The 26,046-nt window shown below is 41.0% G+C and overlaps 1 protein-coding gene across 1 annotated transcript; it reads left to right on the top strand.

The window, feature by feature from the left end:
* Positions 1-2,244: 2,244 nt before the first annotated feature.
* Positions 2,245-25,593, top strand: LOC119655650 (rho-related GTP-binding protein RhoN-like). The gene is made up of 3 exons (XM_038061634.1): positions 2,245-2,594; positions 23,331-23,546; positions 23,873-25,593. Exons 2-3 carry the CDS (start codon positions 23,412-23,414, stop codon positions 24,485-24,487), a joined length of 750 nt encoding a protein of 249 aa, XP_037917562.1. The 5' UTR covers positions 2,245-2,594; positions 23,331-23,411; the 3' UTR covers positions 24,488-25,593.
* Positions 25,594-26,046: the final 453 nt, after the last annotated feature.

Raw genomic sequence — 26,046 nt, forward strand, 5'->3', positions numbered from 1 at the left:
TCGAAACATGGTTGTGGAATCCCAAAATGCCTGTCACCATCGATGAGATTGACCAGTTCGTTGAAAATAGATTCGTGGTAATTTCTCCCTGTTGGGATGGAATAAGTGGTATGCAGCGAAGTTATGTCTTCAGCAGTAGAAAAAAAGTGCAGTTTCACTTAGCTAGCTAGTAAGACAGTACATATGTAGGTATAAAGAATTAATAAAATTTTGTTTAGTTTTTTTCTAAAAGTGAAGTGGTTTCTCTTTATTGCTGTTACTACAATCGGTGAGTGATCCCTTTAATAATATTTTTTTCAGCCTGAAGATAGTTGGGGAAACAGAGGGCTCTTCAAGAAGAGGCGAGCGTAATTGGATCTAGGCAGGAATCCGTGTAGGCGTTTTCCAACTAGCTATTTCGTCCGTATAGAGTCCTCAATTGTGGTCAGATATTCGAGCAATCTGAAGACCACAAATTTCTTATTCTTCCTTTTTTGAGGATTGGATAGTCCTAAGTCCGCAACCGCTTGATGCCGGACCGGACCAAATAGACAGTAAGTTGCTCCCATCCTTTATGGTCCATGGAGTCCTCTTTTTGGGTTTAGTACTCAAAGTTCAGAAATTGTAAGATGACGAAAATGACTACGGTTTCATACCATGGCAGAGGCAACTTATCAGATGCTGCCTCACCTTTGCCCTGGGAGATGTTATATGCTCCTTTTCATAATTCGCAAAACGCAATTCGGACTAAAACTTGGCCGGGATTGGGGAGTCCGCATTCACTTGATGCCGGACCGGATTAAATGAAGAGCAACAACATCTGCGAACCATTTCGGTCACGCTGCTCTTAGGGCAGAGGTGAGGCAGCGTCTTATGAGTGGCCCCTGCCCTGGTATATTGTTTCACAACCGGGCTTGGGTCTCCGGCGGAATCCCATTATTGTTATTATCGAATCAACCTCGCATAGTTTCGTATTTTATAACTACTGAGTAATTTTAATTGCAAGCCTTGGGACATTTTGTCTAATTAAATTTATGAAAATATAATTTTATTGCAGATATTAAAAGTACTGAATTTTTGTTAAGCTTAGTTTCCTAAGATTTTATTCATTGCTTTCTCATGTGGCACTGACTCACTATTAAAGTCAGCAGCATCACAAGTGATGTCACACCCATGAACAGCTGGTAATATTTCAATTAAAACTAAAAAAATAAAAAATCTTAACCAAGCCCCGTCACTAGAAGATTCGATGAATCTTTTATAATTTAAAAAATATGACCTGAGCCCTGAGTCATTTTAAATACTGCTTCGGCGATCATTAAAAATTTTCGGGGGCTGACTAAATTTCCGTGCATTTTGGACGAAAAAATAGCCCAGAATTTTTATTAAAAAATATTTATATTCGGAGAGAAATGGGGTGAGCTTTATTCCAAGATTTATGTTAGATTCATTTCTATTTTCTCTGATTTTCAACAAAAGATGAGTGCTAGGTACCTCAAATTTTTGACACAGATTTCAAAGAAGCGAGATAGGGTGTCGTCTGACTAAAAAGAAAATGTGAAAAAGATCGCGATTTCCTCTCATGCTGATGCATAATTAAAATTTAATTCCATCGACATTGCAATTGCTACCAGTAAAAGGCATATGATACCTTCTTTTACCTTTCCGCCCAATATCTTCCTCATCACGACAACCTTAAGCTATCCAAAATCTGCAATAACGGCCTTTCGCCAACGGAACCTACCATTCCAGGTGCAAAAATCTGTATCAACCATTTGGCACGTCTATTAACGCCCAATATAATAAGATTTCATGATTACGTGGGTTCATTAAATTTACTTTTTAGTAGGGTAGGTTCGGAGTCATATGTAGCACTTGCGTACAGATACTTGCACAACAAGATACTCATTTGCCCGCAGTCCAAAGTCGTCTCTCTATCAGCAAGTCATTCATATCTTTTTCAACATTTTCATGTGCCGAAAGTATCTTATACTCGTATTGTACGGGTTGGTTTGCCATTCAAAAAAAAAAAAAGACCGAAGTATCTGATACATTTAGATACAACTGATGTTCTCTTAGACTCTCTTAGGTGGACGGCTGGGATCTCTTAATTCCCGGCTTTTCATTCTTGGCCAGGGGTGCTCTCTGCGCATGGTCGGCCATTTACGAATATATAGATGCATCTAGTATCTTTCACTGAACCGCTGTATCTGTAAAACTTGTTCCGAGTACAAAATTGTAATTTCATTCAAGAAAATCATCAGTTCAACGTGAACAGCTCTGCCGGTTGGTTCGGTACAAGTTTAGGTCCTTGCGGCGTCTGAGTTTTCCTATTCTTATAGAAAGATACAAGTTGGTTGAAGAAGTGTTCAGAAGTACCAAAAGGACGATTTGTAGAGGTTTTGGTGATTTTTTAAGTGAAGAAGTGATTAGTCCTGGAAGTCGAATTGAAGGAATACATCCAAACATATATCAGTGTAATATTACCGGAAAAAGGACTTTCCTTACAAGGAGTATTGTGACTGACAAAAAGTGATTTGGCTGTGTTGGATACCGGCATAAAAAGCTCATCTTGGTTCCGGCATTTTTGCTGAGGAATAGCAAAAGTGCTACAGGTGAGTCAACTTTTAGACTTATACATCAACTTCTCATGGGAGAACTTGTTTCTCCAGCCTCCAGTATTTTCATTGAGCAATCTACTCTGAGTCCTTTTTATATCTTTTTTAAACTGAAATGTGCAACGGGTTTGCAGTATGTGTGGGATTACAATTTTATTTTCTCCTGATACTGTGTGGCATCAAAAATTGAATGGTGGCTTGATTTATGGACTAGTCTTTCTAGAAAATCTAGCTACAGGCGATGATAGTGTAAGAGCCATGTGGGCGTTCAGTTTGCCGGTTGGAATGTATCTATGCCTCCATATCCCAGCAATAGATAAAGTCTAGTCATTTATGAAACATTCAGTACATTTGACAGAGAAATAGTCGTTCACCCCGAGCAAAATTCAGATCCTGATTTATTTTGCATCTCGGGAATTTCCTATTATAAATGGAAACTTGTTGCATTCTGGATGGTCAGATTAAAGTTTGAAATGAGTCCGAAATTTAAATATTTCAAATTTTTTAAGTGGGTTGTGGGCATGGGAGGTGTTCTTTTCAGACAGATATTAATCATATTTGATCGAATTGGGCGCTTGAAAGTTATGAAGTCAGCGTTAATAACTGTCGCTTTCTAGGCGTTCTTATATGAATCACTTCCCAAAAAAGATAGTTATTGAGGTCTCATGTGCGTAGTTTGCGAATGAGTTGCAATGAGTTGGAAATTTCATGACTGGTATCTTTAAATTTTGGTTTAAAAAATCGGCGCCCAATGTGGGGTCGGAGCACTAAGGGGGTCATCAGTCTCTGGACCTAATTCTATGCTATCTTCACATAAAACCAACTACCTAAACATCTCCTCTACAGGGCGAGGGGGGGGGGGGCATTCCAATCTTTCAAAAAAATCAACTAAACCAATAAAACCTTGGACAAATTTGAACAACTGATACGACACTTTTTAAATGCCGACATTAACTTCTTGTTTATGTCTCGGAGCTTAAAAAAAAGAAGACCGTTGGTATCTCTAAAAGTTTATATATGGACGGATGTCTTGTGGTTCCGGGTTAATGGTTCTTGTAAGCCATTTTACTATCGCACACATCATCGTCATCATCATGTTCACAATTTTATTTTATGTTGTGTTTAACCACTGCATTCCGTACGGATCAGAAGAATACAGAAGCGCCTTTGAGGAATTTTTATAACCCAGAGACTCTGGGTCTTTTACTAACCCGTGGATGCACTGCAGTATATGCTTCTCGTGAAAGGTATTGCATATCAAGTAAAAGCAACCTCACATGCAGCGCATTTAGATATATCTATATACGTCCATAGATACTCCCAGTATGACCATATGGGGAGAGAACAACAGGGCCCTGCCATTCTGGAGATATTGTTGTTCTACAAACTCAAAATGGACACTATGTTGTTTAGATAGTGCATAGTTTTCAGCTCAAAGTTTATCTTATACGACGTTGGTGTCATATAAAAGATACATTTATATTCGTTGGTGTGCTGAAAACGTGTGGGAGTGTTAATGCTGGATAGATGACTAGAAACAGGAATAGGGAGACATTGTACGGAATCTATCTTCAAGACAGAGAAATTCTAGGGCGAACAAATGTGCAACGCGAAAATTTTATGAGTTTGCTTAATGGAATGACTTCAGATATGTACAATAGGGGGAACTACTGGTTAAAACATATTGGAACACTCTTTGAATTTACAAATGGGTCGTTCTTTGGTAGAACAAAGAGTCAGAGGGTTTGTAGTTGGGTATCGGGATCTTTGAAAGTCAACACTCTGAAAGTATTGTTTAAAACGTTAGTGGAGGTCAGTGTTTTAGGGATACTACTCCAGAAGCCAGTGAAAAGAAGGATGGGAAACTCTATTTCGTTCTTTATCTCAGGAAGAAAACCTCTAGTCCATTGGGGTTGGAAGAACGATTTCAAGAATATTAAAAAGCTATACTCCTGCGGAGAGAATTACTTGTAGATTTTGCTGTAGCTTCGGTGGCATTAACTAAGATGGGTATAGCCCTTTGGCTGTTTTCAAGTACAACCCGCATCTGGATTGTGTCGTCATTGCAAGAATAGAAGGGTTCTTTTTTGTTTATAGGTAATCCGAGACCCTCACTCAATTCTCCTAATAACATCTGACCTCCATTCTGCACTGAATTTTTAGCTAAATTTTGTTTAAAGTCGAAGACCTGACACTTCTCCCCAGCTGCTCCCGGAGAAGAGTTAGCGACGGCCATACAATTAAGGATGGTAATGGGTGTCACTTTGTAACCCTTGGAAAGCTCTGTATGATTCAAATCATAGCAACATTAGCCTAAGTCCGCCAAAATGTTCGCATGGATGGCTATATGCTATATATGGAAATGGATGAATATGTGAGGAGCCAGTCTAGTATATTTTGAACCGGTCACGAAAGAAGATGATAGAAGGCACTAGTTAAGAACTTTCTTTTATAGTACTCATGGTGAAAACAAAGTTATGGGCAGGGTTTATGTATGTTCAACATACATCTTAGCTTAGTTCTGTTGGGTAGGACTAGAGGTCACCTTTTTCTACAGAAAAATTCTCTATATTCTCTGCCGGGAAGTGGTACTTGGGTGGGATGGGTGGATTCTTTGAAGGTAGTGGAGGATGCTATCAGAAAGGTTTCGTAAGGGAGGTGCAGAAAGTCTAGATGAATCCTGCAATTTATCTCTTCCCTTGGCCGTTTCCTTTGTTGATTTCGTTTTGTCCACCCTAATTCACAAGATTGGGCTCCAATTTTATCATTGTGACGTTAATATTTATTAGGAGCACAAACATCCATGACGGTACCCAGAATTTGAACGCAGGGTTGGGATCGAGAAATTAACATTTACTTGCTCCAACATTTGAAGGATCAAGGAAAGATGATTTTCCGAGAAAGGGAACTTAATAAGGAAGTCTAGACGATCCAAAGTAGGGGCCATAACCAATATCCGGATGACTTCAGTGATAAGAGGGCTGGGGTATCTTTACGGGAAGTCGCAGTTCAAATCTAACTGGTAGAGGGATTTGTTATCTTGATTGGATGTCGGATACCAGTCGACTGAATGAATTAATACCTGTATCAAATCAGAGTAAGAATCTCGGGTGAACGCAGGGTGACCACATTGACGTTATGGTCTTGTATGAAGTGCTTTAACGCATTTCAAGGCTGTGATCCAATTGAATTGTTGAGTCCACGATTATTATTATTATGCACCAACGGAGAATTCCGGTACAGTGGTACTTCTGATGGGGAAATACGGCTTTGGCGACTATAACGATAATGGTAAAAGGTTTGTTGATTTTTGCAGCTTCCATCGCCTCGTTCCAGCAGAAGCTATATTGTTGATCGGATGGCAGATACCCTGAGCAACCTGCTTGCCAATATTGATGAGCATTTCTCAACCCAAGGATTTCCCGCCCCCTTGCCTTCAATAACGTAGAACCCATCTAGTTTGATGTACCTTTGTCAAACTGTCTACGTGCCTGATCGAATGCTCCGTCTCTAACGATATCACTTCCCGTACCACCTCTTATAATACACGCGAAGGTGACATTTTCAACGTGCCCTTCGCGTAGCTTGAAATCTATTTGCATTCCTCGACCGTCTACGATCTCTAACGGGTCACGATATGGAGCCCTGGTGAACTGCGAATGGCGAATGGACGGTACTCGTCCGGACACCCTGGAAGTTCCCGAAATCGTCGACAGCTCTTTGCCGACTTGATGTGGTGAGGTGACCCTACCTCTTCCAAGGTGGTAGCTGCGGGGTGTGTCAGGCGTGATCTCATTTGGCAACCTGGTCGCATAGAGAATGTCAATAAAGGCATGAAAAACCAACTGACGGTACTGCAAGGACCACTGGATCGCATTTCCTTCTACAAGCGATCATGGGCAGCAAGGAAGGTGTGCGAAAAGCAGAACTAGTTGTACTTTCTACTGAGAATACTTCAAGCCCCAAACATATCGCAGACAGCATACTGAAAGGTGAATTATGGAAACAGGGAAAAGAGGAAAACGCGTTTGAAGGAGACTTCATCCAAGTAGTTTCCAGGGCTCTCTTATTGGGCCAAAGTCAAAGAAGAACAAAAGGAAACAGAAGCAATACGATACGCCGTCAGAAAACGTCTAGAACCCCAGTTGTCATGGATGTCTGTATTTGCCTCGCTGATGCGAGCTTATTTTTTGCCATACTTAGATAATAAAGCACAGTCTCCTCATAGAGACTATGTGGATGTCCTGTAAGCTGCCAAGGAGTGGCCGGGAAATATTTGGGAATAAACCTGACCGTCCAGTACAATCAGAAATTTTGTGGAAACCAATTCCTGATAATTAGCGCGGAAATCCACCAACGTCAGAACGACTTGGAAACACATCCCAATTTATTGGCGTTTTACTATGTTTGTTCTGGTTAATGCCCTCCGCTTTCATAGATTTTTGCATGTGGTATATTGTGCGGGGTATCGCCATGATTAAGGGTCATTTTATAGTTTAGCCGGTCTAAGAGCTGTGACTTTTACAATTTCCAGATTGTAATGAACTTTGAGTATTCGAGTACGGTATGCCGGAATCGTGGTGACAGGAAATAAGTTTTGACAGTTTGCATTCTTAGGTCTAGCAAGCCTTCATTGTCAATTTGAGGAATAAATTCTTTTTGGAATGTGCCCTTTTTTGAGAAAACTTACAAGAAGGAGTACTATCTCAGCAGCTCATATTTTGTGGTTGGAATTTCGCGCCTTTTCTAGAAGCGTTGTTCTAATACTCCTGAAGTTACCATATTTTTTGATTCAAAACTGATTCTACTCGTCTGTGTTGGTTTCTGGGCAGTTGGGTTTCGAATAGTTTTCCAGGTCCTTTATTATCTACAGTTTTTTAGTCTTCATTGAATGTCAGCCCCGAAACCGCCACAATAATACGGCCAAAGAAGTCAACCGACACCTTTGTCAGTTTATTCGTTCGAACCTGTGTTCTGCTTTAATGACTCTGAACTTTGGGGATGTTCCAGATGGTCATTCTGACAATAAACAGGGACTATTCTGAAGCCCAGAAGAAGTTGGTACAAAATTGTCCGTGTATATCAGCATCAATACTTAAGTGCAACCTTACTGAAGGGTATTGTTGACACTTATTTACGTAACTTCCCTTGGTATACCAGACGTCGACGTGGGCTGGCTTCAGTGAGCAGTTCTGTGGTTCTTGGAACACTTTGGTCATTCTCACTTGATGTGAAAGGTTTCAAGTATCTTTCTATACTGCCCAATTGTAATTTATACCGCGATACATTGGAAGATTCGATAATGACAAGCATAGAAATTAAGCGTTCGACTGGAGTCATGGAGCCAAAAAAATTCGAAACCCAAGTACAGGGATAAAAAGTGGAAGATTCACAACAGATCGTATCCGATACCTCTCATTCCTTTGGTAGACAGGAGGTGCGGTCTATGGAGTCTTCCAATATCTTGGCATCTTTAAGTAGGCCTAACGTGAGGGAGCGGAAGGGGGGATTCATCCAGGGCCCGAAGTTATCTTGGTGGCCCAGAATAGGAATTTTAGTGAAAAAAGAGATAATGTGGTGGCTCGTGTAATTTTTACCCTAGCCGTATGTGATTTACACCATCTGGTCCAATTTTTCCTCATAATTTTCATTCTGGGTCCGGAATTCTTTCCTACGGCCCTGTTTTTAGGTCATATTCTATGGGGATGCCCCTTTGAAGCTTTTGAGGATGTCTATATATGTCACTAAATTAGTTAGAAGAGAAGAATCTTCGGGGTGCGTTGGTAAAGCTACCGTCAAGTCTTGCTAATTTTGGCCTTATAGACTACTACAGTCAGGGAAAACTAGATTTATTCATCCGGTTCGTCTCTTCCTGCATCGATACACCTGCGCAGATGACTCTGCTACGCCTGGAAAGCACCCTGAAACTCCTCGACTGGAACGCCTCTCACGGACCTTATAAATTGAGTTTGAATTTTCTCCACCGACCTCCAGTACTTTCCCTTCAACTCTTTTTTCATTTAGGGGAACAAAAAAAGGCACATGGAGCGAAGTCAGGACTGTAAGGAGGCTGGGTTACCACGGAGGTCTTGTTCTAGGTCAGGAAGTGTGTAATGACGAAGGCTGTGCAGCTGGGGGCATTGTCGTGGTGGAGTTTGAAAACATCTTTGATGTCAGGCCTGAAGTGTGTGACCGGTCGTTTCAGTCTCTTGAGCACCTCCAGGTAAAATGCTGCATTGACAGTTTGACCTTGCGGTACAAACTCAAAATGGACGATTCCTCTGACGTCGAAGAAGATAATCATTCATTTGCACTAACAAAGTTGGCCTGGAAAACAAGCCACGAAAGATTACAACCATCTCCTTATGATGGTAAAACGACTTGGATCTTTTTGACATGCCAACACGCTGCCAAAGGCTCACAATTTGAGGTCTACATTTTTTCTAATTGCTGGAGAGATTTAGTCGATCTGACATGGACCAACCGTAGGTTTTGTCGGCCCTAACTTGCTAGGGACTTACAGGGATAGAATGGGTCGAGGCGCTTGGGTTCAAGAGGGAGAGGATTTCTTCCAAGTCAGGCTCCCAATTGGTATTATTTACTACGCTTTTCGCGGGCCTTCTTCTTAATTAGACTTTATTTTCCAATAAGCGCCATGAGCCGGCACTTACGTTCAAGTTCTTTTCTGATAACTATCTCCCGGTGGAAATAGGCTCTATCTATATTTATCAATTTCCACTCTGGAAATTTCAGTTCATAAATGGATAGATAAGTTGTTATCTAGCAAACTATATTTGGTCTGGAGTTTCCAATCAGTTTTGGTCGGCTAGGTGGTGTCGAAAATTATTTCAAGTCCATTTCAGTCCCTCAAATATTCTGATTTACTTACTAGGTCTAAATATTTTTTTGTAAGTTATCTTCTACTATGATAACTGCCTAGATTTCCCTCTGCCTTTTTCACATCACTGAATGGTCAGTATTGAGGTGACCTTTGGGTCTATTTAAATTATCTAAATATGCCATATTCCAAGTGCTAGCAGAGGCTCCTCTCAATCTAAGACCCCCAGAAAAATACATGCGTCAACTTGATTATCGACCGTTTTTTTGTGAGTACACTTTTTTCAGCCATTGTAAACTACTTATTACATTTATCACCCACTCCATTCAAAATATTGTACTATCACCACCAAGAATTCTTGGTCTCTATGACCATGACCATTACAAGCTTTATGACTGCCTCTTCCGCACTTTCAATACTCAAATCATATTCAAAAGAAAGTACCATCGAAAATATTCTTATCTTTACGCCCAAATTATTCAGCTCTGAAGATAACAAATCTCTTTCTTTTGGAAATAAAAGAAAATTGGTGAGTTCTATACTTTCCTAGACAAGCGTAGAAAATTTACAATGTGTAACGAATTTTCCTCGATGGTTTAATAGAACTGACGAAAAAAAGGAAAAAGAGGATTAAGAGCGAGTGCCTGGAATAAGGTCATAGTAGGTTTTTCCCACAGATCTTAAAGGCTGGTTGAAGGCTCACCCGGGTTGTGAAGCAACAACAAAACTGGCAGAACGTATTTAGAGGGTAGAAAAAAAAGGTGCCCCTGAAGCGTAGAGATCTTCAATTTTATGTACAAATAATTTGAGTTAAGTGCCGAGAACCCAGCCTGTGCGTAGTACAGTCGTGGGCCATTTGGTAGAGTTTGCTCAGATTTTTCAACCTAAATCTTTGAAGTTGATGGGTATGTGCGAGTATACAAGATGTCCTTGTTTGTATTCGTTAATGCATGAAGAAAATTGGAAGAAAGTCAAAGTAGATGACTCAGCTAAGATGAATTGGACAAAGACTGCTACAACCAAGGGTTTAAAAAAATTACACAGAAATTTCCACTTGAATTGAAATCGGCGAACTTTTCTGCAAATCGTACCACATTTAACGAAAAGTACCAGAATTGTATCTTTTGTTAAACGGATGGGATCCCTATATTTGTTACTTAGAGAGAGCAAATCGAGCTCTCTCTCCGAGAAATGGCTTTTAATCCAGGGTTCAGTTCTTATTCAAACATTGCTTTGAAAACCGTGTCAATTTAGGCTGCCCTAAGAACAAAACACCTTTTTACTAACGCTCTTTAAGGACTTACAAAAAATCAAATTTAGATTTTATTCAGCTTTATATCGGTGAATCAATAACCTCATATCCTGCGAATGGCAATCCTATTTTTCATCAAAAGTTGAAGTTCAGATATAATACCTAGATACATAAATATCGGCAAATCGGAACGTCTAGACTTCTATACATACAAAGTACAAAGATATATTTCAACTATTGAATCTAAAAAGAAACCCACAAGGAACCTAAAATCCTCAGTTACTACATTTCAATTTGAACCCCTGAAAGAGGATTTATTTTGAAATTTTGTACAATGTAATCACAAACCCAGGAATATAAGGAAGAAAACCTCATAAAAGAGCGTAAAATAGAAAAAGGTCTTCCCAAATAGTATCAAATTACAGGCAACAAGGATTTGATTTTAAGGATAAATGATCATAACGACGTAGATTGATGAGTCGGCTCTAACATCTTTTTTTTTGTCCTGAATTTTGTTGTGTGTATATTTTGGTGTTTACGATCAGTTACTTTCGCACAAGGATTATGTTATAAGTTCATTAGGTCTCGTCCAACTGGGACGTTGAAGCGGGACTCGCATGGTGTTATAGAGTGTGGTAGGGAGAGCCGCCTAGTTTTACTGTTCCTGTAGCTTTTCATGTATTGCAGTTACTGTTACGTTGATCGTAGCCCAATTTTCTTCCGATATCAGCATATCCTCCACGAAATTATAGGGTCCGATAACTGCGTTGAGGGAGTTGTTTAACCTCCCGCTTTTAATCTCGGGTGAAGCGGCGCATTCAGGACAGTCTGGGGACTCATCTAATTCGAAGTGAACCACTGTGGACGCCGTTGACTTTCGTACTGACAAAACCGACCTCCGGGAATGTCATTGTTTCTTGAATGGCCTGCCGTCCGCATGCTCATATCGCCGCGTCTCTCCGATTTCTCCCGTAATACTAACGTAATTCCGGTAAGGTTCACACATTACCGCCACGTCCACATTCGACTCTCAAATGGTTTGCAACAGCAAGTCTTGAGCTGCCTCGTAGTGACTTAAGTTATTTTGTATCAACCTCATTTAGCCCTACGATGCATTTCCCTGCACCTGCAACGTGCCGGTCGTCCACTTCCTTCCTCCTTTTACGCAATATGCATTGCAGATCTTCAGTGCAGTCCCTGATAAGATGACCTCTATCTCCACACTTCCTACACCTTCTCGACCTATCGTGCTCACTAATGCATGCTGCTGTAAAGTGGTCGAAATCGAGGCATCTGAAGCATCTATAGAGAGAGATACTTCCTTCTAACCCGGCACAGATATCCTTTCGTGATGTGACCTCGTTTAAGTCTTTGCACTCGAATACCATCTGTTGCTTTCGAGCTTTTACTTCAATTAGCTCACCTAGAACCATCTTTACATGGCCGTCTTTTGGTTGGATCTGTTTAGCTCCAGCATCAGACCCCCCTTTTGCGGACGTCTGATAGGACTGTCAATTTCAGATCGACTTTCGACTTTTCGAAGCATATTGACGTCAGACATATCTCTTTCTTTGGAAATAATGATTACGAATTTTCTTTCTCTTTTTCTGCCGCTTTTTGCCGCCCACTTTGTCCATTGTTCGGGTTTACGAGTTGTAAACTCTTCATCTTTGAATCAAAGTTGGGGCCATAATAGAAGAACTAGCCGGAACTTTCGGCAGCTCAGCTTTCTTCGACGACGAGCCTTTGTGCTTCTTGGCCGGTTTTTGGGCACTATGGGGTTCACTTCCATGGTGACCTCCCAAGTTTTGAGCTCTTGCGAAAAGGATCAGGTGTAGATCTCATTTCCAGTCCACTAAAATCTCTAGTACCGTGGAACCGGTCGCAGTGCTCCTCAGAAGACTAATAAAATAATTCGGGGAATCTGTTCTGTCCTACTCACAAGTTTCGAGGTGGTTAAAAGTCTTTAAAGAGGGTCTGGAAGAGGCTCACGATGAACAGCACTCTGATCGGCGTCCACCAGCAAAACCGAAGAGAATTTGCTCCATGTTGGACAATTGCTAGACACTGACCGCCGATTGTGCATCAAGAACTTGTAATTTAGCGATGGGTAAATTGTGCGCCAAGTTCGTGCCTAACGTATTGTCAGACGACCAAAACAAGGACAGACGGTTCCTACTACGTAGATGTGCTGTAAAGACTCCAAAAAGGGTTATCAGTACGAGAAAAGACATCTCCGCTATCTGAAAACTCTATCAAGGGAACGCGCTCTGGACTGGTGGGTAAATTTAGGGATGGAGTTGAAATCTGTCTACCCTATTGGCTCCTCTTCTTGTATCTATATAGGAAGCTACATGAGACGCAAACATTTAAGTGAACCGTGACCTATGGGTGCCTCGGAAGTATATTTTTTGGTAGATTTCTTTCAGGTTCTATGTTTTTTAAGTTCGGGCTAACTTTCTTCTAGTCGAAGTATATAGTAAGCGAACAAAATGCCGGCCGCAACAACGGTTGCTCGATATATTGGATGGGGATTTCAAGGTCTGACGACTGCATCCAGATCAGGCCTTTGGTAAAATAAAATGGCGCAACAGATCACCACGAGCCGACTCCACTTGTGAATAGGAAAAAGGCTAAAGAAAAAGAACAACATTTCCTGTTTACTCCTTTGTACAGCATACGGAGTCTATTGTTTCCTTTTATTTCTCTCTCCTCTTCCCCTTTTTGCCGCTCCCGTCCTTCAAACGGGATCGGGTTGGGTGTGCGGACCTTTCGAGAAGAAATTTTGTGGAAGTCCTAAACAATTTGACCGAATAGTTATCCTTTTCTGCCTTTTTTGAAGAAAACTGCCTGTTATGGTCGTCTTCGAGTCCGGTATTGATCCTAGATTTGTACCAACTACCCGGAAAGGGAAAGTGTTCTACGAGGTCTGATCAAAAAGTTCAAGGACTTTCTCAATAGCTCTTTTTTGCAAATATTTACAATAATCCTAATTAAACCCCTTTCAAAATACTTCTCCTGGGAGCGAATACATTTCTCCCACTAGTCTTTCCACTTTTCCATGCATCTGGAAAACTCTGTTTCATGGATGCTGTTCAGTTCTTCCAGTGTTTTTTCCTTGATATCCTTTATCGTCTAAAAACGTTGTCTTGTCATTGGGTACTTAACCTTTGGGAATAACCAGGAGTGACAAGTGAGGGGGGTTGTCATTGATTTTTTGGTAAAAAATTCAGGAATGAGGAGCGCGGTATGCCAAGGCGTGTTATCGTGATGAGAAAACCATTCGCCTGTTGCTCACAATTCTGGCCTCCTCCGACGAATTTTTTGGCGTGAACTTCTCATGGTTTGAAGGTATCTATAGCGATTGACTGTCTAACCTCGTGGGAGGAGTTCATGATGGATGACACCTTTTGAATCGTCTTGGTGAATCTTTTGACTTCCACTGGGACGACTGTGCCTTGGCTTCCATGCCATAGCCATAAATACAAGACCCGTCGCATATAATGATGGTTTTCAAGAAGTCTCCGTTAGCATTGACCATTTCCAAGAGCTCGTGCCAAACCTCTAGGCGATGCGCTTTTTGATCTGCCATCATTCGTGGAATGAAATTGTCTGCAATCCAATTTTTGGGCCAAAATCCCCTGACATGACACACCTCTGCCATGTCTAGAATCGTCAAACAATGATCGCAACGCACAACGGTATTGACTTTAGCCACATGAAAGCCGTCAATCGAGGTTGAAGGTCTTCCTGAACGAGGGCCATCTTCCGATTAGGTTTTGCCTTCGTTGAACCACTTAGACCACTCGTTTATGCTGAACTTCCATCGACTCTGTCACCGCATTGAATTTTTTGCTGATTAAACCTCAGATATCTAACCGAGACCTTAAAACATATCGCCTGTCAGCTCAATTGAATTATTATCACTTCCGCTTTAAGTGTGACATTTTTGCCAATTGCACCTTATCTGATTGGGAAAAAAAGGCACTGTCAGTTGAATAGCATCGAACATATCAATCTTTTGAGCTTTTTTTCGCCAATCCATTGCGGCAATCTTTTAAAAGACCCAAACTCTCGAACAGAAGCTTATATTCCCATTCATCATGCGGAACAGTCCAATGCATCCATTCATCATCCACTATACCTTTGACAACACTAGTGCCAACGGATACTTTCAAAGTGCTATTTGTTCCGTCTAAACAGGATCAAAAATTGATATCCAAGTGCACTGCATGGTCTTTGTTAAGCCAAACAAACATTGCTACCATCGGCATTTTAGGCACTGTGGCCTCTATATCTTCACCTTTTTTTGATTGATGATAACATTTGAATGAGCTACGCAGCGAAATCGGAAGAACCTCCATTCATAAGACACCTCCATCGGTGCTATTCCTTTACCTATACTTAACCATCGAAATAATAATAGCTTGTGATCGATAACGCCCTATTTTGATGACCTTAGAGGCCCCCGGAATGATTTAAAGTCGGTCCCCGCAATGGCTCAAAGCCGGTCTCCCAACTATCTTTTCTGTTGAATTAAACGAATAATAAATATAATCAGATTCCAAATTGGGTAGCTTAGTGGGTTCCCTTTTTTATCTTCGATGTTCCAAATAGAGAAATTGAGGAGGTTTTCTTTCTCATAGGAATTGGTAATGATCCATCATGATAGTGGCTTCAATCGAATCGTTATCTTTAGATACTCTTGTAGGTATTGTGGGAAGACCTTATTTTATTCAGGTTAGTCCGATCAAAAGCCAAAAAGGTAGAGAGAGATTTTATTTGGGTTCGGGTCGAAATCTTTACAAATATCTCCCAAACATTTGAATTGAATGCAAGGTCGTAAATATTTGCTTTGAAAATTGCTTATCTGCGGTAGATCAGATGAATTAAATGTCCGCATAATAATCTTAATGAATATAGTAAAAACCCGTAAGTGGTCCCGTGATTTATTCATCCATAATTAATTAGATATTTCGACTCCATCCCATGCCTGGTTGGGTATACCGTGCTGGCCCCAAATTTAAAAATTGAAATATCGATGCCCATCTTCCCTGGGCTCTCCGGCATATTGTTCACTTCCTATACACATTTTAATTTTTCCGATTCAAGTATTTCGAGGTTTCACTTTATGATGGTTGACTAGATTGCTTCGGAAAGAACCATCTGGCCACAATCACGACCAGTACCTACATATATGGGAGAAGCGTGTGGTGGTCAGATTCATCCAAGGCCCGCATCATTGCCTTGATGATCGTCATGATGATCAGTTTCATGTTCCATTTCAATTCTTGAGATTCTCATATCTGAAAACAGATGAAATTTCAAATTTATAATTTTCAAGTACGTGTGGCTCTATGCCGGTCTTCCCACAGATATTCAAGCAAACGCTGAGCTATGAAAGGTCTACAATGACGACTGGATTATCGAGAGTCTGACGTAGGCCAACAGATGCGTGTATCTGATCGAAAACATTTGAGGCTTCTTAGATCCACGCGTAGATCTTATTGAAACTTGGAATCATCAAATTACACGCTTACATGTCTTAACTTTCATTGTTTGAAGCGCGATCTAGAAAATCTAGCAACTAGTTATGATAGTAACATGATTAGACCATATCTGATCGGATTATATTGAACTTGAATAGAAAGAGAGATTAGCCTAGTATCACACATATGCCATGTTAAGGGGTCGTAAACCTCCTCTTCATTACTCCATGTATGGCATTTAATGGCTTTGTGATCGACATAATTTTTCAAAGTAGATATTCTTGAAGATCCAAACGCTCCAGATACTCTTGAAGTATCTAAAGATTGGTACTACTTGAAAGCAGAACTACTTTCCAAAGATGAGCAAATGTTGTGATTTAGTGTTATTACGTTTCTGGTTTGAATGGAATAAGGTCGGATTTTATCGAAGCCTCTCTTACCTTGTGTAATATTGTGTGAGCCAACTTTGGATAGAAGGTCACTGCCTCACTTTTATAAGTTTATAGCAGAAAATTAGCACAGAATAGCATATACTTCCAACATATCCCGTCACAAACACAGAAGAGCGCGGAATATCCTTAAACCAACCAAAGGACATTTCTTTATTCCGGTATTTCGAGAACCACTTTTTTCACCCTTCAACCAGAGAATGGCAACTCCATAAAAATATTTAGCCAAAAAAGGAAACTCCCTCGATTGATGTATGCCTAAAGATTGGTAAAAAAAAATTGTTAATATCCTCATGTTGCCTCTTTGCTAGGAGAGTATGATGTAAAAGCATTTCGGAATTAACTCTTTCCTTTCATGTTCATGATTATGAGCTACGAAACTATGAAGCTAGAAGACTACATTACAGAGATTCGTTTGACAATGTATTGCTTGAATTTGTGTGGTGGAAGAAAAGTATTGCACATTTTCGATGATCTTCAATCATTAGTGCGTGAAAAATTTTTTACATTTACTCTGGGTTTAGTGTCGCGTATGTGATGCATGGGATGGGGAAGCATACACAAGAAGACTATCTAGCCGTTATAGCGCCAGTCAGTGAGCTCGTATCTAACCCTCGAATTTGCAATGATTACTCTGCTACTCCAATTGCCACGTGTCAGCGTGAAAATCTCTTTGCACACTTAGAAGCAGAATATGGAAATATTCAATTTTAAAATGCTCTGAATTTAGCCACAGTTGCCGCTTTGCAGAGCAGTTTGTCTGTTTGTCTGTTGTTCACAAGCAACCAGCTCCCTTGAGTCTTCTCTCCTGAGCTTGTAGACAGTTTTACGTTCTTTGTCAAGGAGAACAACGGGGATCACCCTCGCGATCACTAGTACAAGCGGTTCTGAGATAATGCAACAGGCAGACCTTACCTGAAAAAACCTCCCATCTCTGAAGTTGTTTAAGATAGACCTCTCTGCCAGGAGCATCAACCCATCCCTCCGTGTCGTAGAGGAAAACGGACCGCATTCCACTCATAAGAAGAAGCTTCGTGCTAGATGTAGGATGTTCAACGTTTGATTTTGGTCGACTTAAGACTTAAAAACCATCTGCAGATTTATCCACTGTGGTTTTGATCCCCTAGAAAAAGCTCATCTTAGGGTCGAGCGTCAATCAACTTCACTGATGGTGTTGACTCTATAATCAATTCATCGATCGGTATGGAAGGCATGGTCGAGTTTCTTGTTCCAGGCAAGATGACTACTCCGATTTTTTTCCCATAAGCCTGAAACCAGCAGACTATCGTAGGAAATGTTCTAGATTTCCACCCTCAGATGGATCCCTGGCCCTTTAAAGCCTCATAGAGCAGGGAGCGGTCTCTCAGATAATCTCTCAATATCCGTAAGAGATATTCCGGCAGATGGATTGATTTTCCTAGTGTGCCAAGCATATTTGCCTCCGATGCGGCTTTATCTGTCTGGATTTGTTTTGAATCTTTTGGTGCTCGATGGTGACGTTCCAAGCGTGTTGGTGTATACCGAGAAACAGTGTCAATTCCTTGAAACGTAATATATTGAAGGTCACTTACCGAAAAGTTTTCCAAAATTCGTCAGCCATTCAACGATAACATCAGCAAGTCTGCCGCAGTGTCGAAACGTCAGCATTGGTTGGCGACATTGGCTTTCAAAACTTACATCGAAAGTATTGTCGGACTTAAGTCTACTTCGCAAGGTCTTCCTTTCCTCTTTATAAATTGAAGTTGTGTGGCAGCTTCCAAACATTTGACTTCATTCTTGAGACGGTAGGTTTCTTCTTTCGTCATCAGCTTGCGTTGTTGCGTCTGCTTAGGAATAGTGTGGAACCTGAAAGGATGTAGCACGCAACCGTCGAGAGGTAGGCTAATCTGTTTTACCTTTTGAGACAGAAGTATCCTCTGGTTTCTAAGAATTCAAATTTGTAATACTCCTTTTGGCTATATCATATAATTCAGATAATTCAGAAAGAGATTGTTGTCTGAAACCTTGCTTGGCTGGACCTTACCCTTTAAAAAGGGAACTTTGCTCCTCCTTACTGCAACTATGCGGTCAATCACCAAAATCTGATGCTGTCGATGAAGCAGTGAGTACCACGCCCACTCTTCACTGCAAAGCAACTAGAGGAAGGACCCCCTCCTTCCATCCATGAAAGGCAAAAACATCAGGACCGGACGGTATTCCCAGCGAAGTATTGAAACTCGAATGTAAATTCAAGCCAGACTTGCTACTCGGCGCATTCAACGCATGCTTGACAACGGCTAGTCGGATACGCGCGCGATGATGCGGCATTGGTTACCGCATGTACGGTTGAACAAACTCAGCGCACAGAGCGCACACTGCGATGGCGAGCAAAGAGTCGGATGGCTGAGTATGGATTCTCCCTAGCTCTGGAGAAAACTGAAATCATTATGTTGATTAAGGAATGGGTTTCCATAGTCCTCCATTTTCAGGTTGGTGAAACCATGGTTTTGTCAAAGCTGGCGATGAAATTCTTGGGCATCATGATAGACACGATGATAAGCTTCTTCGAGCAGTTTCGAAACAACGTAGACAGGAATGCTGGTGATTTGTCGGCTGATTTCCTACGTCGAAGGTTTTTTATCCAGCAGGCGTCGCTTGCTAATGAGCGCGGTTCAATTCGTCCTCCTTTACGGTTCCGAAATATGGGCTGACACCCTCAGTAAGGAAATGTGCCATAAGCACCTAGCGCAAGTGCAAAGACGAGGGGCTATGCGAGTTGCGCACACTTATCGTACTGCTTCCAAACCAGCCGTAATGGTGATAGCGGGAATTACTCCGATCACTCTCCATGCCGTTGAGCGGAGGCTTATATACTTCAGGACAGGCAAAGGAAATAAGGCAGTTGTCGCTTGTGAATGGACAGCCCGTACTCTCTACCCATGGCAGCAATCTTAGGAAGGAGAACCGAGAGGTGGACCATTTCCTAACTCAGTTGCTCAGCGGACACTGATATTTTCAATGTTACCTGCACCCAATCGGGGAAATCACCAAGTGCCATCGCCATCACCCTTCGATGGCAAGGTGTCTAGGGTCCTCGGACCATGCTGCAGAGGGAAGACACGTAGAGCCAAGTGGTACGTTGCCTTCAAGGCATTCTTAAAACGAAAAAGAGGGAAATGGATAGGAAAGATGCCAGGGTAGCTGAGGCTCCCTGAATCCTGAATGGACCTGACTTGAGGTAATGTGTTAAACGGTCCAAGGGGGTGTTTTAGCCGATAGTTTGTCTGACCCAGGAGTCCAGCACTTTGTGCATGAATGCATTTCATGTACCTACCCAAGAAAAAAATCCCTGTTCGTTAACATGGGTGTACCTACAACTTCAGATTTGACAGTTCCTCAAAGGTACACTAGTTCGTTTGCCTATGCGACTATCAACGTCTCCATTAGAAGTTCTTTGAAATTCAAATCTCAATTAGGATTTTCGACTAAATCCGAAATTTACTTCAATACTTCGGTATAGAAGTTACTTTTTGAAAGTCTAGCCTGGCCGGACCTGTACCCCTTAAAAAGTGGAGTTTGCTTCTTCATGATGCAACCGTAGGACCAGATTCAGTTAGCAAAAGTTCATAATTCTCAAACCGAATCTAAATTTTCCATTATGAGTGAAGTTTCTAGTTGCTTCCTTGTCTTGAGGTAGCTCCTGTTTTTGAAGGACACTGGGTTTACCATCGATCGCCTTAGTTCAAACACTTGCAAACTAAAGTTAGTTACGGTGAAAGATAATCTTTTGGCGATCGCTAGTTTGATATTGACATTATGACAGTTCTAAAAGAAGGCGGGGGGGGGGGGGGAGGGAGGAATCGAAGGAATTGAAAACTGCAGCCAGTGCGAAGCATTGAAACCTCTGCACATGCTGATGATATAGGAATCGGATGCGAAGGAGGGAATCAGATGATGATTTCATCTATCCAGTTTGAAGGTTACCGAATATATAATAGTATCTTACGATGTCGACACTGCTATTTTGAACACTGAATTTCAAGCAATTAGATGAGGTTCTGGCGGTGGGCTTTCCTTAGTGGAGACAGGTGGAGATTTCTATAGCTACCTTGACTACCTCTAAGTCTACAAGATAGCCACGTTTGATGCTGGGAATGCCATTTTTAAAAATTTAGAGTATTGTCCTCTTTGGTATTCCGGAGACTTTGTTCGGAGTGGACCGCAGTTGCTGATTTTAGTCATAACATTTCACAGCAACACGGAGATATTGACAGTTTTTGGATGCACCCTGGCTAGCGCAATTAGTAAGACGGTAAATTCCTTGGTTTTATAAGTGAAATTGCAAGGCTCACGTTTTTTCTTCATTATACCCAACTACTGGATTAATAACAGCCGTGTAGAAACGCAAGGTCGAAGCGTGACAATCACCTCACTATGGTGTGAAAAATTGTGCCTCTGGTAGGATCATTACATCAATACAATATAAACTTGTAGTGGCCGCGGCTTCGTGGCGGTAGCGGGATTTCATTCGCCAATTTCGGGATTAATTTGATCAAATAATGCATTCTATAATGTGCAAATTACCGTACATTTCGTCGCATACTGCACACAATTGAATGCATTCGCGTGAATTGATCGTGACAGAGAGGCAAATGGTCTGCCGCATCCGTCAATGCTACTGCCTATGTTGCTGGCAGCATAAACTCTAGAAGTTCAAGGCCAAGTTTATCGGGACCGGCTGATCGAGAGACAGCTGAAGGGCAGAAGAGATCATTTTTGACTGTTGGTGAAAAATGTTCAGATTTGGGACTTGCTAGAAGCGAGTCTGATTTGTTAGTTGTACTGTTCTTTGTGCCGACAACACCAGGAGGAGAATTTTGAGAAAGTCAAAGTTGGAAGTGAAAAAAAGTGGAAGCAAATGGCGAAATTTTATTGAGAGATAACTGCACGCAGAAGTGAATGATTGGTGGGATTCGGTGAACAAATTTCGAGCCCATCGAAATCGCTAAATTTCTGTAAAAGCGGACATTTATTTCGGATCGCTAAGGACCAATTTGGTCGTCATCCTTTGTGAAGTCGAGTTCTCTAATTTCTAGCGGTGTCACAATTGAAGTGGGAAACGAACTCCAAATTTGAAAATGGTCGACTAGGCCAATTGTTGTGTTTTGTGATCGCTTTTGAAAAGTTATCGTTCGTCACGTGAAAGATTCGCTGTGACTCTAATAGAAGTCCTAAAGGAAAACCCGGTGATAAAATTCGAAGAAGGAGGTGGGAAAAAGGAGAAAATGAACGAAAAGTGCATATCAATTGATAAGTTTGTTTTGCTAAAAGTTTTCAAATGAATTTTCGGGTTTATTTCGTGCATCTGATTATAAACACGAACAAAACACCGAGTGTATCTTCAGAACTGAGAAGACCTATGTTTAAGATATTGAGCCTCGCCTCCATTAGTGACTATTTATTAGATTAATCGTCCAGACCCAGCAGGTCGGCTGATTGTAGTATGTTAGTTAGCAAAAACTCATTTGTAGGAGAACTCCCTTCGTCTCTCTTCCTCCTTAGCCCCGCAAAGGTCCCACATTTTAGGGACATCCTGCAGAATAATGTCCGGAAGGTATCAAGGAAAGGAGGGAACCTCAGACGTTGCGCCTCAATAAATATCTAGGGCAGAAGAAACAGGGATCGACACTGTGATCTGTTGATAGATTCTTCGTGTGATTTTTGTATAATGGCACGTGAGGGATCGTAGCCCTCAAAGGATACCCCTTCCCCTACATTCCCGAGCCTGGTTTTCACAGAGACGTGCAAGCATGTGTCGACCGAGGGTTCCGATGAAGCTTCAGTATTTGCGGGCGGACCTTCACGGCCAATTTCTCCAGCTTTTTAGGTTTTTGGGATAGCTTTTCCGTCTAGGTCGTCTCCGGTCACTTAGGACGGTTGGTTGACAATCACTATTCCCCTTTAGTTCATTACAAACTGTTGAAAGGGAAGATCACCCCATTGTCGGTTAACCTCCCAATCAACTAAACAGATGGTCCTGATGAGTAATTTTATCATTTCTCCCTCATGACCTGGGAATGATTTCTTCTGTTTTTGCATCGTCAATGAAGGGAATTTAGAGTCCTGTTTGCGATCTTTGAGATAGGTTTTTGGGGCCTCTCTTTGTACTTTTCAGTGAGACAATCACGAATGTAACATAACAAACTAATGAGTCGTTTTTATCTCCAATTTTCTGCCGGTTTTTCCTAGGTTAGCGTTGATATCTAAAACTGAACCAAAGTCTTAATAATCGGGGCTAACTTTCGGGTGGCCAGAAACGCAGTCTGTTGCCTAGGAGAGCTTAGACTTGAATGGATAGGGTAAACACTGCTCGATTATCACTCAACTCGTATCTTTTTTCTTTACTTGAATTTATTAAATAGATAGGAAGGCTTTGGACCCAAGTCCATCTTTTGTTGGAAGCTAAAGTCTTAGTTGGTTTAAAAAATAAGCCCTTTTTTGGGGGGATTCCGTTGCCTTCTATAGCATTTAAGTGAAATCTGCGTAGGTTATAACCCAAGGCATCCACTACTGCTCTACCTGAACGCAATTAAAAACTCAACAGACCCCATTACATTCCCGTTTAAACCTCTCCAACTATGTAAAACAGCCTTCAGATACCTTTTATTATAACAATCTTAAGTCCGTGTCTGATCAAGATATGTTTCTTTTTTGTTCTTATTACAGATCTCAAGTGTCGATAAGTGCAACTAAACCATACATTTTCAAGAGGTGAGGCTGTGAAAACGGTAGCAGTATCCGTGCAGTATGTCGAAACGTGAGAAAACCGATTCGTTGGAGCGTCCAGGTGCCGTGAAAGAAGTCAAAATTGTTCTTGTTGGTCCCGCGAAATGTGGTAAAACGGCTCTTGTACAGCGTTTTGTTAACGACACATTCACCGAGGTAAGATGAGGCTCAATGTTTAGTTTAAAAAGTAGAGTTTCAAGTGCTTGATTCAGAGGGGTCTGGAAGGGTTGGGATGGAGGATGGTTCTGTAGGCTCTTGAGCACCACAGGCACGTAGCCATGTGCAGTTTTATTAAGGATCACTTCCCCTATCATATTTTTTAGATGTGCAACTATCCCCTGTACTCTGTCTTCTCTTGGTTAGCGTCCTCCTAGTGATCGATGTACCCTTACTCTCAGCACTTATTGTTCTAAAAAAACAAAGACCAACGACTAGAAACGACATTCCTATATCATTTCTCTTCATTTCTTCCACTTCTGCAGGCCTATGTTCCAACCGGATTCGAGAAATACACTACAAAACAAAAAATCGCGGACACATCGGTCGACTATCAAATCTGGGATACATCAGGCGGTGGTGCATACGACAGTGTCCGTCCTTTGGCCTATCAAGATGCCAACGTGTTCATGTTGTGCTTCAACGTTGGCGATCAGGAATCCTTAACGTCTACCATCAACAAATGGTGCATCGAGATTCGACGTCATTGTCGCACGACCCCCATTGTGTTGTGTGGTTGCCGGGCGGATACACGTAGCGTCTATAACACAATGACTTATTCGGCACAAGCGCGAATACCGGTTACTTCAGAACAAGCACTTCTAGCATGCAATCATATAGGAGCGGTAGCATATGTGGAGACATCAAGTCAATATTCTAACATTCTTGTACCGGAGGCATTCCGTGTGGCGGCCGAAGTAGCGCTGGGTCTTATAAGTAGTCAGGACAAGGTAGCTCCGTCTTCGAAACCGGCTAGCAAGAAGGTATGCAAAGAGAAGAAAACGTACAGTGTCTCCAGTCCAACACTGAATAGAATAAATGGCAAGCCTGATATAAAAACTGATGTACAGAAAACAGCGAAAAATTGCTGTATTATGTGATGGTTTTAACCCTGAAACGGGCGTGTTACTCATGGACACTTTGAACTCCGCGAGACGATAGATATCAACTTGCTTGGACCAGAAGATACTTAAGCGTTCGTTCGGGGACACATTTTCATTCAGCCTTAAGACAAGAACAACAACAAGAAGTTAGCCAAGCAGAACCAACAGCCTACACTCACTGCCAACAACAACATCAACTTCAACAATTTCAATTTAATTGCAAGCCCCCAACTGCTGTCCCCGAAAAGATACAAACTAAGATACATGAGTCAAAAAACTTATTTTATTACAAATTTTGATTTTTCCTAATTCATTTGAACTTAATTCTGTGATGTTAGGTTTTAAGCACTACCTCCCCTGAATTCTCGGGAATTCCCCTGAATTCCTCCCCCTCCTATTGTAAATATTTTTTTAAGTCACAAACGCAAAAACGCTGTAATTATTATTTTTCTAAAAATCACATCATGAATGATAGAAACGATCTTCCAAATGCGCTTCGCCCATTATTTCATCATTATTTATCTAAGATAAAAGTCTAGAATGTACTTTTAAAAGAAAATTGCCCAAACAACAAAAAAAAAAATTGAAAAAAGTAACAATCATGGTAGATGGATGTAAAATAAATACAAAAAAAAAAACAAAATGTCGATTAAAAGCTTTAATTAGTTTGAAAAATTTATAAGAAAAGTGAAAATTTTCAAGAAAAATCTATATTACGTAATATTATCACATGCAATCGTTTAGAAAGCAAACCATACAGAGTTTATATAAATTACGTTGAAACAGAAGATACAAATTTATCTAATTTCTTTTCGTAAAAGTTATGATTGATGCGGTAAAAATTTCTTTCCAATTAGTCTTGCAATCAATAAAAAAAAAATTGAAAATATATTTACAAAATTATTTAGCCATTCGCGGATGGGTTTGTAGATTTGAAGAGAAAAAATGGAAAGAAATAGACAAAAATGAAATAATGATGACAATGAAAAGAGAAACAATAATATTGTATGTACATAGAATTATATATAAAGTCCATTTTGAAATTAATTTAAAAAAAAAATGAAAAGAAAAAAATAAAATAAAAACATTTGTGTTATTTGAAATATTGTGTGTTTATCTTAAATTTTAAGGAGAGGAAAGTATCTTCAGTTTCGTAAAAGGAAGGTAAGTTCAAGTTACAGGTTTAGGTATCAATTTTCACTAAAGATGGTTTCTACTCCGGTATAGTCCCCAATTGACAAATGCCTTGCGGGACCACCATTAAGATATTACCTCGCGGGGTAGGCTTGCCCTTAGGCACTCGTTCTTATCCTCCTTTCGAGTTTCCTCTTGCTTTCCTTCTTTAGCAGCTCCTCCAGTATATTCACGATAAAGGAGGAAAACGTAAGTCAGTTCTCCTTACACCCCAGCATCTCCGCAACTAAGTACTCTGGGCTCACGCTCCCACCCAACGCTTGGCTTGGGTTCCTCCTCCCCATTGTGAACCTTGGGCAGTGACTCTTCACATGCTCTGGATCCTCCGGTATGTCAACACATCTAGGACAATTAGGAGACTT

Source organism: Hermetia illucens, chromosome 4 (assembly GCF_905115235.1).
Source record: "Hermetia illucens chromosome 4, iHerIll2.2.curated.20191125, whole genome shotgun sequence".
Lineage (NCBI taxonomy): Eukaryota > Metazoa > Arthropoda > Insecta > Diptera > Stratiomyidae > Hermetia > Hermetia illucens.